At 38.0% G+C, this 14,132-nt stretch overlaps 1 protein-coding gene across 3 annotated transcripts in view; it reads right to left on the bottom strand.

Moving 5' to 3' along the window:
* The window catches only part of WASHC4 (WASH complex subunit 4), a 41,525-nt gene that overhangs the window by 12,690 nt on the left and 14,703 nt on the right, over nucleotides 1-14,132 (bottom strand). For all 3 annotated transcript variants that reach the window (XM_042792453.1, XM_042792455.1, XM_042792454.1), the window contains exons 11-24: nucleotides 13,521-13,644; nucleotides 13,297-13,424; nucleotides 12,443-12,603; nucleotides 10,042-10,168; nucleotides 8,587-8,712; nucleotides 7,211-7,318; nucleotides 6,105-6,251; nucleotides 5,931-6,010; nucleotides 4,898-5,003; nucleotides 3,980-4,096; nucleotides 2,856-3,024; nucleotides 2,565-2,719; nucleotides 993-1,067; nucleotides 92-196 (exon numbers count right to left, since the gene is read on the bottom strand). In XM_042792453.1, the coding sequence (XP_042648387.1) occupies nucleotides 92-196; nucleotides 993-1,067; nucleotides 2,565-2,719; nucleotides 2,856-3,024; nucleotides 3,980-4,096; nucleotides 4,898-5,003; nucleotides 5,931-6,010; nucleotides 6,105-6,251; nucleotides 7,211-7,318; nucleotides 8,587-8,712; nucleotides 10,042-10,168; nucleotides 12,443-12,603; nucleotides 13,297-13,424; nucleotides 13,521-13,644 (1,728 nt within the window). The remainder of the gene's footprint in view (nucleotides 1-91; nucleotides 197-992; nucleotides 1,068-2,564; nucleotides 2,720-2,855; nucleotides 3,025-3,979; nucleotides 4,097-4,897; nucleotides 5,004-5,930; nucleotides 6,011-6,104; nucleotides 6,252-7,210; nucleotides 7,319-8,586; nucleotides 8,713-10,041; nucleotides 10,169-12,442; nucleotides 12,604-13,296; nucleotides 13,425-13,520; nucleotides 13,645-14,132) is intronic.

Genomic DNA, 14,132 nt, shown 5'->3' with positions numbered 1-14,132 from the left:
ACCATCAGGATATGCAAGCCTTTGGAGGCTTTTGTGCACTATTAAGGAAAAAAAAAAAAATAAATGCAGCAACAGTGCAAAAGATACTCACTGTTGTGTTCATGATTCCCGTTCCATGAGTTCGAATTGAATTAGCAATGTGTCGGATATTGATAGTGTTCAAGTGTTTGTTATTACTTGTTCTTTCGATGAAGATCTGGGAGGCATGGGGGGGTGGAAAAATAAAGTTATTTAACCAAAACCGATTCTGTGATAAATTATCGATCTAGGTGGCCCATATCCTATTTCTGAGAGCAGTTAATAACTGTTGACTGGGGAAAGAAACAAAAAATACAGCATGCATACAATAAACTTCATCTGGTGGGTTCTTCCCATTTCTGCAAAGCAGTGATTCAACAATTCGGAGGCAGACCCAAACTCTCATATTTATTGAGACTATACCCTACACTAATTGGTCTAAACTGGTTTTGGCGCCTGTTTCTACTTTTGGCCTCACTATATACCACGGCGATGAGTTCCACTGCTGAATTATGTGCCATGAGAAAAAAGTATTTCCTTTTCTTTAAGGAATCCCCTCATTTTCCCATTGTGAGAAACCACAAAGGGTTGTTCCCTGTACATGTTCTTCATGACATTCACTGCTTCATCTCTCTAATAACCTGCTTTCACACACCCTTTTTTCAAGTTGAAGAACCACGTACTGGGTATGTCCTTATAGAGCAGCCAGTTATCCTTGCTGCCTTCTCCCAGCTTCACTGGAATATGACAGAGCGATCCTATTGGCACACTGTACTCAACAGGTACTTGGAGAACATTCTCTGAGACCTACCTAAAGCATCCCCAAAGATGTTTTTCTAGAGCAGCAATAGCTAGTGTACAACTTTTTATTAAGTATGCTCAGCTTGGGTTTTTCTTATGGGTATATTACTCCGCATTTCTCAATCCCTTCAAATCAGACCCAAATCCAGACAAATGTATGGGATATACCTTACCTGATTATTCAGATTGTAGAGGTAGCGGGATACAAAAACATGAATATTTCTCATGATTTCCAAAACATCCAGACCCTGAAACAATATTATCCATTGAGAATTCTTACTGATAAAAATTCTCAAGAACTAGTGACATGCCTAACCACTAAGGTGTGCAAATACTATTTCTGTCGTTACTTGAAAGCATTTTAGAAAGCCCTGTTTTCACTTTGCAAAATGAAGAATCTCTTTATTTTTGTTCAGTGTCTGTAAGATAATGCTTAAAGGAGAAAAAAACCTCAGCTGACGTTTTTCCAGCTTCCCCTAAAAGTAAGGAACCCTCCAGGCTGTTCCACAAGCCCCAGTTAAAATAAAATTGAGATTTGGCTGTTCTCAGATTCCAGAAAAATGGAACCTTGCATTAGAGATTTCTACAGAGACATCAGCAACTAGCTACTTTTTGATATCGTTTTGCCCAGCCTGTCCAGAAGACTGAAATTTTGTCTTTACAATATAAGTTTTACAACTGTTTTGCTTGAAGGAGTCCCTTTAGTACCACTGTGTATAGAGAGGATGCTATTTAATCTACACACTCTATTTCCAGTTGTGCCAAGGATTTTCTTAGGATTTTGCTGGAAGGAATGGAGTGTGGGGTATCTTTGTTTTGAAGTAAAGCTCATACCAGAATGAATGCTATGAAACCAATGTTGTGAAATTATTTAATTCTTTGTAACAATGTGATGGCCAAATATTGCCAACAGAAAGCCAAAGCCAGAAATAGAAACTACTCCACAGCACTTTTGTACCAAGAAGCAGCTAGAGTTTTTAGTTCTATGCCCTTTTTCAAATTAGGAAGACGCAGCCATCACGAATGTCAGAAAAAAAGGCTGTATTTTCTAAGAGCTTTCACCAATATATTACCACAAATGAGGGAATGAAACTAACTGTCAAAAAATATCCAGGATCCTAAAACTCTTGAAGTCTTCGGAAATACGCAAGTTGTATTTCTTTTGCATCAACCCCATAACAGTGAATGCCTTTACCATCTACTTGATGAAACTACAACTTTATACGTAGCCATGTTTAGCCATTTCTAGGAGGTTCTAAGTCACTCTCCTATTAAGTTAACCACGAATGTCCCAAAGTCCTTGATGTGCAGCCTATGAAATAGTTTCTCTTGATGATCACTAAGCAGAACCTGCTGAGAAGCAAGCAATAAACCAGGGAAGAGACCCACCTTTTGAAGGTCATTCACGCCTGTGACAGTTGTATTCCAGATGTACTGCTTGCCAAATTGCTGATACTGAATTTTCAAGAAAACGTTCTCTGACTTTGTATATCCAATTTAATTTTATTAAATCTTATGTTAAAAAGGAATGATACAAGTTCAGTGTGAAATTATCTGATATTGGTGTTATGTCCAATGGTAGATAAAGATCCTGCCTCAGAAGTCAACCAGAAATTAAAGGTCACTTTTTCCAAACAGTTCTCTAATCTTGAATACTTTCATTTTAATAACTCAGTCCTTTGAACAGTTAGCTGGTATGACCGTGTAAGGGAACAAATTATATTCATATCCTGTGGGCACCGTACCTGTTCCAGAGTCTGACTGGGAAGATGTGCTTCAGTCATACATAAACCGTAGCGCTGAGTTGCTAGGTTTCTCATTTCACTGTAGGTGGCCCAGTCATGAAGAGCTACAGTCGTTAAGTTGTAGAAGGTCTTGTCCAAATAGTGAGTTACATAAGCTGCAAACACATAGAGGGATAAACTAAAATAACACTACCTATTCAGTTAGGAAATTGTGGGGAGAAGGGAAAAGACACACTAAGCCAAAGTGTAACAGAGATTAAAGTAATGGAATCAAAACATATAACTCCTCACCTTTTATGTCAATGAATCGATTGAAAAAACGTATTGGGTTCAAAAAGAAGAAGTGAGCTAGATCCTTCATACCAACTCTGAAGGGGTTTCTGTCATCCAGCTTTAGGTGTGTATGAACCGATAAGCGCAGGTCCTTTTCTATCTCTTTACATAATTTGTCCAGCAAGTGCTATTCAGGGAAGTTAAAAAAAAAAAAATGTCATGTTCAGTATCTACTTACTCCGTTAGCAGAACTGACATCTCTCTCCAGAGATACATAAAAGACTGATTAAGCTAGTGAAGACGGCTTTGCTTTGGCAGGGCCACACAAGTCAAAGTGAATCAATACTTGGGAACCAGAAGGATATTTATGTGTTCTTCTTCTAGTACACAATAGCAAGAAAAAGCTACGCAGATCAGACAAGGTAAAGGTTTAGCTACCTAATGGCATTTTGTACACTATTAAAACTTCCACGTAGGAGTTTAACACAACCTAAACTTAAATATTCTCACTTCTCATCTTAAGGGCAACTAGGCTTAGGGCTATCTATCTAGATAATAATAAGACCTAACTCCGTGAGGAAGAGTCTTGCAATAAGCAATTTGGCCCAATTTTCTGCAGAATATGTAATATTTGGATTTGAACTAGTCAAAGAGTGGTTCAAAGGTTAAAACCTAGGACTTGGGAAATCTGAATTCACATTTTCTCTCTGTCAAACATCCTTCATAATTCTAGATAATAATTCACTAAAGAGGCCACCTACATTTACAGAGCCTTCACTACTAAAAGCCATGCATACACACTAAGAACAGTAGAACTTATTTTAGGCATTCATACAAGCAGAAGCTACTCTGACAAAAAGCACTCCTCTGTTTGCATAGTCAATCTGTAACTGAGGTCTTGCCAACTTAGATAATTCAGAGTGCAGTATTTTCACATTCCCAGCCAACACAGATACAATTAACAACAGGTCTTAAAGAATCAAAATCAGTGAACACTTTCCTATTTATTAAAATACTTCACACCAATCTCAAAGGTCTCTGCGCTATTTTTATACATCATACCAGGTTTGGTACAACAGATGTTGGCCCATAAGATAGTCCAAGCATAGTATTGCCTTTAATTGCCATTCACAACAAATTACCTCATTGAGCACTTCCATGATTTCTTTGTCATAGCATTCCAGAAGCACCTCGTAGGATTCCAAGTGTCTTGCATGAATCATAGCAGGTACGCAGTCCCGCAGTGCACTAAACATATACTGAAAAAAGAAATTCTAATGCTTAACCAACAGTTTGACAGACATCTCGTATAGTGTTCAAAGCTAACAGACAAAGCAAAATCACTAATCTTCCCTTCTATTAAAAATAGACTTCATAAACCCTACTGAAGTTTCCTGTCCTTAATGTGTTCATCTGACGTATTTAGTTGCTACTGATCCATTTACTGGAAGGTCATAATTATTAGCTGCTTCATCTGAAGTTATTTGCACTATATTCTTTTTAGTACTGTAATTGACCATGACATGCACCATACTGGAACAAATAATTGATTTTTATCAGGATTAGCATGCCAAAGCATGATTCACTTCTGTAGCAAATACCTGATACTTCAAAGAGGGGAGGAGACAGGGAACGGAAAAAGCTACAGGATAACTATCCCACACAGCATCCCTGAACACAGTGATACGTGCTTTAGAAATACACAACCACAATGTGGAACTAAGGCTTTTAATGGTCAGGTCTAGCAAATGGTGTGAATTTCAAATTCGAATGAATGAAGAGCAGAACAAAGACACAGACACACAGAGACCCAGAGCTAACAATAGTAACCTGAGATTTGTAGAGCAGTGCAACAGATATACTTGAAGCAGATTTAGAACAAAGATTGTCTTTATATCCTCCAGACTGAGAAGAAATTTCTGCCTCGGTAGTAACTCTTGCCCAGGTTTTATTTTTTTTTTTTTTGAGCTTTTTCCTTAAGAATTTCAGTCTATGCTTTATCCTCCTCCGAATCCCACCAGAGTGGCTTGTTAAACTAAGTTGCTAACACTACTACTTACATGCAGTCTAGCAGAATCAACTGCGTTTTCATACACATCATCTAAGTAGATTGGAAAGACTGCTCGATGCCAGTATAAGAAACAACAGTCACATTGTGCTCGAACTCTAGAATACAAGATTACTTATTAGACACAGAATTGGAAGAAGCCATTCTCATACAAGTGAGATTTATTTTAGTGTGTTTAAATTAAAGACGGCTGCTTTTCAAGCCTAAGTTTTACATGGTTACTTTAATGTTCCAGATGCATTGTCCTTCAAAAGACAGTTCTTCTTTAATAAAGAACCTACTTCTTGTTTTCCACTAGGCTATTTACAAACAAAAGGTACCTGCTTTAGAAAAAAGGTTTACTCAAGTCTCTGAAAGAATCAAACCTTACATTACAGCAAAATCCTAAAGAACTATTTTCTTATTGCATACAATTAGCAGTCTAGAGGTCAAACATGTATTCGCAGTTTCTCCTGTGAGTCAAAAAAGAGAAACAAGTCTCTCCTGATACAACCTTTGCACGACACTTATCCCAGGAATCTATCCCATGAGTCATCCAGTGAAGGTGCTTTTGTCTCTCCATAAAGGATGCATGGAACCCAGATATTCACCTGGCTTTCAGATGGCCAACATTATGTAACTTGAGTGTCCGCTGAAACTACAGCGGCAGTAAAACATCGTGTCACATGGGAACTAACGGCCTGATCTCCCAAACAGACTGGTATTAATTCATAACTTTTGGGCTTATTAGGTCAAGAGGAAGACTTAAGTTTAACATAAAGCCAAGTCATCCAAGAAAGTGACAGTTTCTAAACAATCAGAGAAGTAGATTACCTAATTGGCAAAAGTTAGGTAAAATATGACTTGCCCAAAGAGCAGTGAGCTTCTGGCTCAGCTCTGGAATTCTGCATGTCCATCCCTGGTCTACAATACATGCAAAAATCACCACCAGCATGCAGCTACCAGATTTTGCAATTTGCACAATGAAGATCCAGCTCCCTCAGTGACATTACACTGCCTTCCATACATTACATGCCACTGCTTACCGCTCTGTAAGTTCACTGATCAAGTCTAGTTTTTTCAGAACTAAGTGAAGGGGAACAAGTTCTTCATCTTTAAAAGTTTTCTATGCAAATGAAAAAAAAGAGACAAGATTATACTACTTTATAAGATACTACACCAAACAAGCAAAGGTCTGGAACAATCATGGCATAACTCACCATCTGTGTTCCCACGCTTAGTGCTAGGGAAACAATGAGCCGCCTCTGTTTCGTACTTGGCCCATTGAGGGTGTTCTCAGCCAACACCAAAGCAGAGAGGACATCCAGGCGTTGCTCACTGTACTTTTTATCAGAAATGACTCTTTTCTTGATGACAAAGACATAGAAATTCAGAGAAAAGTTACCTAAGCCCAAAAGCAATATCTTACCTCTTCTTTCCAAAGCTTATGGACTTACCATAAGCTGAGTATTTCTGCAAATAAATGATACTTTGTGAACAGAGTTAACCGAATCCAGATTCATTTACTCTGTCAGTTCAGTGGCATTACCTATCTGTACCCCTGGAATATGTGCAGTTCATCATGAACATGGGTCAGGTCATACAGTATACAAATACTGTACAAGCTGCATGTGACTGCATGACAATTTTAGTTCTAAGGTATGTGTAATTTAACATTTTTTGAATCATTTTTTAATCAGTGACCCCCTATTGTTGATAACAAAATCCAGTTTACCGCTGAACAGCCAGAAGACATATAAACAGGGTAATAACAATAACTTGCAATCTTCTACAAATTCTAATTTATCAGAAAGACTAAGTGCAAACACATTTGCATGAACAAATGAAGGGAACAAGTCTTCTGGCTAATAAGCTGAAGTCACGGACGTATTTGTGAGTAACAACGTAACTCAGAAGAGGTACAGTTTCATGAAAGAGTTAAAGAAAACCTCTCCGGATTCTAAGAAAGTATGTTCAACATGATGCTCCTAACCTTGCATGCTAAAGGTATGTTAGGTATATGTCTTAGGACCTTACATCACTTAGAAAAAAAAAAGTGGAGCAGATAAAAGAAGAATATGACAAGAGATGCAGCAGTTTAAAGGAAGAGAGGAACGATTCTTGGTCAAAAACAGATAACCATCTATGCTGTACAGTTTCTAGGGCACAGCTCTGACCTACTGGAAAGCTTTCGTATCTGCTGATTATGATAGAGCACTACAGTGCAGATTTTGCAAAAAGTAAGAGAAAACAATTTAAAATTAAGATTTTTTTTTTTTTAAGCACTTTGATAGGAAGATTAATAATTAAAACTTGGATTACATACCTTGGCAACAGAAATAGAGTGAAGAGCCTGATACTGCAGATGCTGAGCAATGTGCGTCACAGAATCTGCCACAACCATACTTCTTCGGTAAAACATGTGTTCTATTGCCTAAAGTCAATCCCAAAACACAATAGTTCATGTAGTTACCAAAATTGTTGCCTTTAGAATTTAGCTTTATGCTGGCTGACTCATCCACAGTGCAAATACAGACTTTTTCCACTTCGTAATGTACTGTTAGTAGCAGTTGCAATTAACCCTTAGAAACTGAGAAAAATCAAACCATTCGGGAACGTAAAAAAGTTTCAGGACTAATATTTCGCTACGGTTTTTGTTTTGTTTTTTAAATAATCCAGTTCTGTTCACCATTGCTTTCTGAAGTTCTCAAAACAGAGTATCTTTCTTTTGGAAAAAGTAGCAGGAGAAGTGTGAAGTCCTGCACCTGGGGAGGAACAATCCCATACACCAATGTATACTGGGAGTCATCCAGCCGATAAGCAGCTTGACAGAAAAGGACCTAGGAGTCCTGCTGGACACCAAGCTGAACATGAGCCAGCATATGCCCTTGATGCAAAGAAGGCTAATGGTATCTTTAGCTGCATTAGACCAAATATTACTGGCAGCTTGAAGAAAGTGATCCTTCCCCTATACTCAGCACTGGTGAGGCCACGCCTGGAGTGCTGGGTGCAGTTCTGGGCTCCTCAGTACAAGAGACATGGACATACTAGAGAGCCCAGCCCAGGGCCACGAAGATAATTACGGGACTGGAACATCTCATATATGAGGAAAGGCTGAGAGCCAGAACTGTTCAGCCTGGAGAAGAGAGGACTTGTGGAGGGAATCTTATCGATGTGTATAAATACCTGAAGGGAAGATGTAAAGAGTGCAGAGCCAGATCCTTTTCAGAGGTGCCCAGTGACAAGACAAGAGGCAGTGGGCACAAGCTGAAACACAGGAGGTTCCCTCTGCACATCCGGAAACACTTTCTTACTTGGAGGGTAAACGAGCACTGGCACAGGTTAGTTGCCCAGGGAGGTTGTGAACTCTCCATCCTTGGAGATATTCAAAAGTCACCAGGGCATGGTCCTGCGCAACCGGCTCTAGGTGGCCCTGCTTGAGCAGGGGGAAGTTGGACCAGATGGCCTCCAGAGGTCCCTTCCAACCTCAATCATTCTGTGACACCAACTGAGGAAGCGCCGGTTAGAAGTTACATAAAAACTGGTTCTAGCCTCCCAAATCTATTCTCTAACCAAATCCAGTCTTGAACAAGAAGCCATCCATGCAAAAACATTTCCCATCTCAGGGTTTTTTTGTGATGACTGATCAGCGTTCCCTGTAAAGGCCTACATGAGCTAAACAATTTTCATGCAGTGACCTACCTTCAGAAGTTCCACAAGTCTGCACAGAGCTTTCACCGACGTTTTGGTCATAGGTTTTTGCATTGACATGTAGAGATTCATTGTAGTTTTAATGATGGTGCTAAGACTGTATGCATAAAGAAAACCCTAAAAATAAAATTAGTATGGGGGGAGGGGGGAGAATAATATTTTCACAACATATCAATCTTTGTTCTCTGTTTTCTTTCTTACATGATAGCTAACATTTGCCTCTTTAAACTAGAGAACCTACCACTTCACCTGATAAGAAAGCCTGGGATCCCAAAGCTGAATAAGACCCTTTTATTAGGCAGACATTATGAAACCGCCTAGGAGTCATTAGATCACCTGATCATTCACTTCTAGAGTCATTCAAATTAAACATATGTCAGTGAATTAATCAATCACACAGCTTCAAAGGTCAAATAATTTCAAACCTACTGTAAACCAACCCACCGAACAACTCCCATCCCCCTAAAAACCAGCCTGTCACAAAAGCAATCCAAAACTTCCAGATTCCATGAGATAAATACACTGACAGCATTTACACAGTTCTACACTTTCTAATTAGAACTACCCATTGCAGAAAAAAAAAAAGCAGTAATTTCTAAATCAAGTTATGCTAAGCTTTTAAATACAATGTCAATTACATACAACAAGACAAAAACGTTATTCAGTTTACTTCAAAGGAAAAGTAATAACAATAAAAAAAGAGATTAGGAAAAGACAACAAGTGCTGTAGGAAACTCAGTTCACTACAGAGCAAAGTTTTAAGTCTACTGCAAGTAGTTAAAATATAAAAACCACAGATCCTAGTACATATGTGTCTTTAGATATGGAAGATTCAGGACCATGCTTCTATCACACACCTACTCTCATCAGATTTCTGTCAGTCAGATTGATATATATAAAAACTAGCGAAAGATAAACGAGATGCATCTTACATTAAGACTACATGCTGTTAGTAGGCCAAAAGAAAACCAGCTGCCTCGCAACCTAGTAAGATTCTTGCAAAGTACCATCACTAGGCAAAGCACAATGAAACCACACAAAACCTTTACTGGAAATATGTACTGCGCTAAATAAAACTAAATTAGACACTGGTTCGGTCCAACTTATGTACTTGATGACTGACTCAAAAGGAAAGAAAAACCCAAAAGCTTTACTACAGAGGAAACAAAGCTTTCTTGATTTCCCAAGTCAAGAGAAAAATTCCAAATTTTAGCCACTGAATACTTAGTTGTATTCACTTTCCCCACATGCCTTATGGAAAGACCTTTTACAGATTTACTTAAAAGAGCATCTAATGAGCATTTAAAGTTTTAGAAGAATTTCCACACTGTAAAATAACACACCAATGATCACAGAGCTTCTGTGATTTCTTTTTATGTTCAACAAGTTGCACCAAAACATCAGTTAACTACATTTGCTGCATCACCACATTAAAAGACTGCACACCTGGATGAAGACATTGCAGCGGTTAGAAAGATCTTCAGCAAACTTATCCACACGTTGCTCCTTTGACAAGATCGATTCCATTTTTGTCATCCATGAGCTCACAAAAACGTAATATGACTGCATATCTCTGCAAAAGGAAACAAAAAATGTCGCTCACTTCAAATAAGAAGAGTATGAGGATTTTCTTTTTTCTCTCCAAAGCTTAAATTCTTGCAAGGGAAATACATTAAATCTTCAGTCCCCAAAATAACAACTCTCCATTCCCAAAAGTATCAGAACTTCACACTCATTTACATTTTAATTCTCTACAGGTAAGGATTAGTTAGTCTGCCAATTATATCTGTACAAGCATACACCAAAGAGTCAAAATCTCCTATATTTCAAAAGAACAAATGACCCTCTTAGCAATACACATACTGCACTCTTTAATTTAAACTGCTTTTAAATACTAAATAAAAAAATTCCTACACTGATGTGAATATTTTTCCTCCAAGTTTGCATTTTTGTTATATACATATATATACACACACACGCAGAAATATAACTTGTCATTACACCAATGCCAGACTAGACTGCTTTTAAAAAACATAATTCTCCAGAAGTTAAACTGCTTGGATTACACTAGTTGCAATTAATTGTTTAACGAGAGTTCACTTTTAAAATTGCTATTTATTCCATGCTACAGAATTGTGACTCTGCAATAGTACTTACTGTAGCACTTATAGCAGGAACATATTCAGGTCATTGATTATGACATCAAAAAATACACTTTAAAGAGTACTCTTATTTAAGGCAACAGTCCAATTACCAAAAGCAGTGCAAGAATTTGTAAAGAAGAAAGAAAAATTTACTGGCAAAATTCAAATCAGCAAATGCAAGAATCTCAATTTTATTACAATATCCCCAAAATTGCAAGTCCAGAAAGTGGCAATGAAGCTGGGGAAGAGTCCAGAGCCCAAGTCCCACGAGGAGCAGCTGAGGGAACTGGGGTTGTTTAGCCTGGACAAAGGAGGCTCAGGGGAGACCTTATCGCTCTCTACAACTGCCTGAAAGGAGGTTGTATCCAGGTGGGTGTGGGTCTCTTCTCCCAAGTAACAAGGGATGGGATAAGAGGAAACAGACTCAAGTTGCACCGAGGGAGGTTTAGAACACGTATTATGAAAAATTTATTCACTGAAAGGGTTATCAAGCATTGACACAGGCTGCCCAGGGAAGTGGTTGAGTCACAATCGCTAAAGGTATTTGTGTAGATGTGGTGCTTAGGGACATGGTTTAGTAGTGGACTTGGCAGTGTTAAGTTTACAGTTGGACTCGATCTTAAAGGTCTTTTCCAACCTAAATGATTCTATGATTCTACAAAATGTCTGTGAATACCCAGATATTTTTCTCAACCTTTTCTTAATTTTAAATGCCGCAAGACATGACTTGTACCACTGCCCGAGACCAGAAGAAAAGCAGCAGTGCAATTATGCTTCATCCAGGAATTAAAGCCAAGGAAATAATTCAGTCAGAACTCTTGGATCTTCCTGCAGATGTAGGACATAAACCAGGAGGAGAATGATGGAAACAGGGCAGTAGTGAAAATAATCTGCCAGAGCATCATGTAGGCATGGAGTTGCTTTCCCCTGCTCCAACCCAGTTCCGCCAGCTTGCATACAGGGTTGGAAAACAACCTGCAAAATGTAAGCTTTTACTTCTATTCCACAAACCCATTTTCCACCTTCTTGGTTTGGTCTGCAACGTAAACAGAAATCTTAGCCCTGTTATCTCCCTATGCAGTGCAGCTCACTTGGCTCATAAGACCAATAACTAAAACAAATTCTAACTCATCTTTAAACATTATTTTAGAAAGAACTTAGAGAAGGAAGTGACCTGCAAATTACATGCAGAGCACAAAACAAGAGAACCCTTTTCAAACACAGATAATTTCAAAGACCATTAAACAAGCAATTAAAACAGTCATGAAGAAAAAAATGCCTGCAGAGGAAGCATCATCACCAAGCAGAGAAAACACTCCTCTACGAGCCTAGTAGTGACTTACCTCCATAAACACATAGAAAGCAGAGAACCCTAACAGAAAACAAAGAAGCTCAGGTTACTAGACACTAGTTTTAAAAAAAGGAAGTTGAAAGTATAGAAATAGAAATAACTGAAACAATCAGATATTTAGAACTTCCAGGAACACTTATTTTGGTGACATAATACACATTCTTCTGAAAGCATGACATGAAAAAAAGCTTAGTTTTGATCAACACTTTTTCAGCAATGCCAACACACATACATTGCTGTAGTGAAGTTGAAGGGTTGATTAACACCTCCGAGCAACAGTACATTGAAGAAACCCATGCACTTATAAACTATGTGCCAAACAATATCATGAAGCAGTATTTAGGAACCATACTTGGTAAGTGACTGTGCCCTCTGCTGTAGAAAGTTCTCCCTTTGCATTTTAACTGCATGAATACTTTTCTTGTCCAGAAGTTTAGCAGCAGCCGGTATCTTGTGAATCAGGAAGTTGTCAGCAAACCAGATAATGTTAGCAGTTAATGTGATGGCTGGTACCTGGTTGGGAGAAAAAATAAAAGGGGGGTGGGGGGGAAATACTACAAAGTAGCAATAAACATAACTAACTACAACAAATACTAAGCTACCATGCACATTTCTTATGCTGCTTTTGATCCATAGCATATAATTCAATTTATTCCTGCATACCTAGTTTCTACAAAGTATTGTGTTCATGTTAAAAAAGGTTCCTCCCCTAGAAGTGCACTAAGGACACTACAGGCAAAGTCACCATCACTGTCATTCCTTAGAGAATTTAATAATTTCTAAATACAACCTGATATGAAAAAGCCCAAATCACCTGTGGCTCTAGAGGTCTTTCAAAATAAGTGCTTACAGCCAAGGTCAAAACCCACAGCATTTATTCAGACCCACGATACCCATAACTTAATTTTTTGTCCTCACTGCCAGATTAATCTTGAGAAGAAATATCTTAACAGTAATTTCCAGTTATTTTACCCTGCTGTTAAGTAAGTGCACAGGTTTTAGACCATCTTTAAGAGCAAATGGGAGGGGAGGTGAAATTATAAAAAGCAGAAAAATCTTAATTCTACATCCTGACTTGTTTTGGTAAATTGCATGTTCTTTCTCTTCCCAAGCCTGTGCTATGCTATGCAACTAAGAAAATTATCTACTTCGTTACTAAATATTTTTCCCCCCTCTTAATTACTGACAAAAGAATAAAGTATTCACCTTTTTACAGACATCCAACAATGACTTGTAAAATTTCTTGTCTATGGTCCGAAAAATCTGAAAATGCAGTACAAAGAGGCTACAGATGCCCACATATTTATCTCTCTGGTCAATTTCTGAAGGTTCACCTGCAGAAATACACCTTTTTTGAAGTGTACTCCCAGACAAACAAAACAAACCATTTTAGAAACAGTGAAGCCAGCAGAAGAATGAGCTTGCATTACCAAGTTTGGCTTCAACGTTTGCAAAAGCTGTACGAAGGGTATGAGCAAATTCTTCAGCAAATGTGCTGTTCTTCGACACTGACACTCCACCATTTACAGAATCAAACTGCTGCTCTATGCAGGCCTGAGCAAAAAGGAACAAAAAAAAAAAAAAATCATAACAATATGCCATGAATTTTGGACCTTAAAAGAACACTGATTTTGCAAGAGAAGAATACTGTAAGAGCACATTGATTTAAGATTAACCTGAAGTTAGTCTTAAACTTCACAACATAAATATTTTTAACTATACTTAGGTATTTAATATAATAACAGAAAACATTAAAAGCCTCTCTCGTACCTGATACTCAAAAAACCATTTTGTTCATTTTGTTTACTTCACATTTCTGTTAAGGGGCATTTTCAAAGAAACCACTTGATGTGCTAGCAGTAAGAAACTAGGTGCTTATTTGCATTATTATATTATAGTACATTACTAATTAGCCATTAACTAAACAAGATTATCATGGGAGTTGCTTGTAGGATGTGGCTCATGAACTTGTAGCATAAAACACCACACCACTGGTAGCGATTTAAAAAAATTACCATAACCCACATAATTAGTAAAAAAAA

This window comes from Tyto alba, unplaced genomic scaffold, assembly GCF_018691265.1.
Source record: "Tyto alba isolate M040663 unplaced genomic scaffold, T.alba_DEE_v4.0 Super-Scaffold_2, whole genome shotgun sequence".
Classification (NCBI taxonomy): Eukaryota; Metazoa; Chordata; class Aves; order Strigiformes; family Tytonidae; genus Tyto; species Tyto alba.
Note: the sequence above shows the minus strand (reverse complement) of the source record. Positions and strands in the feature narration are given on the sequence as shown.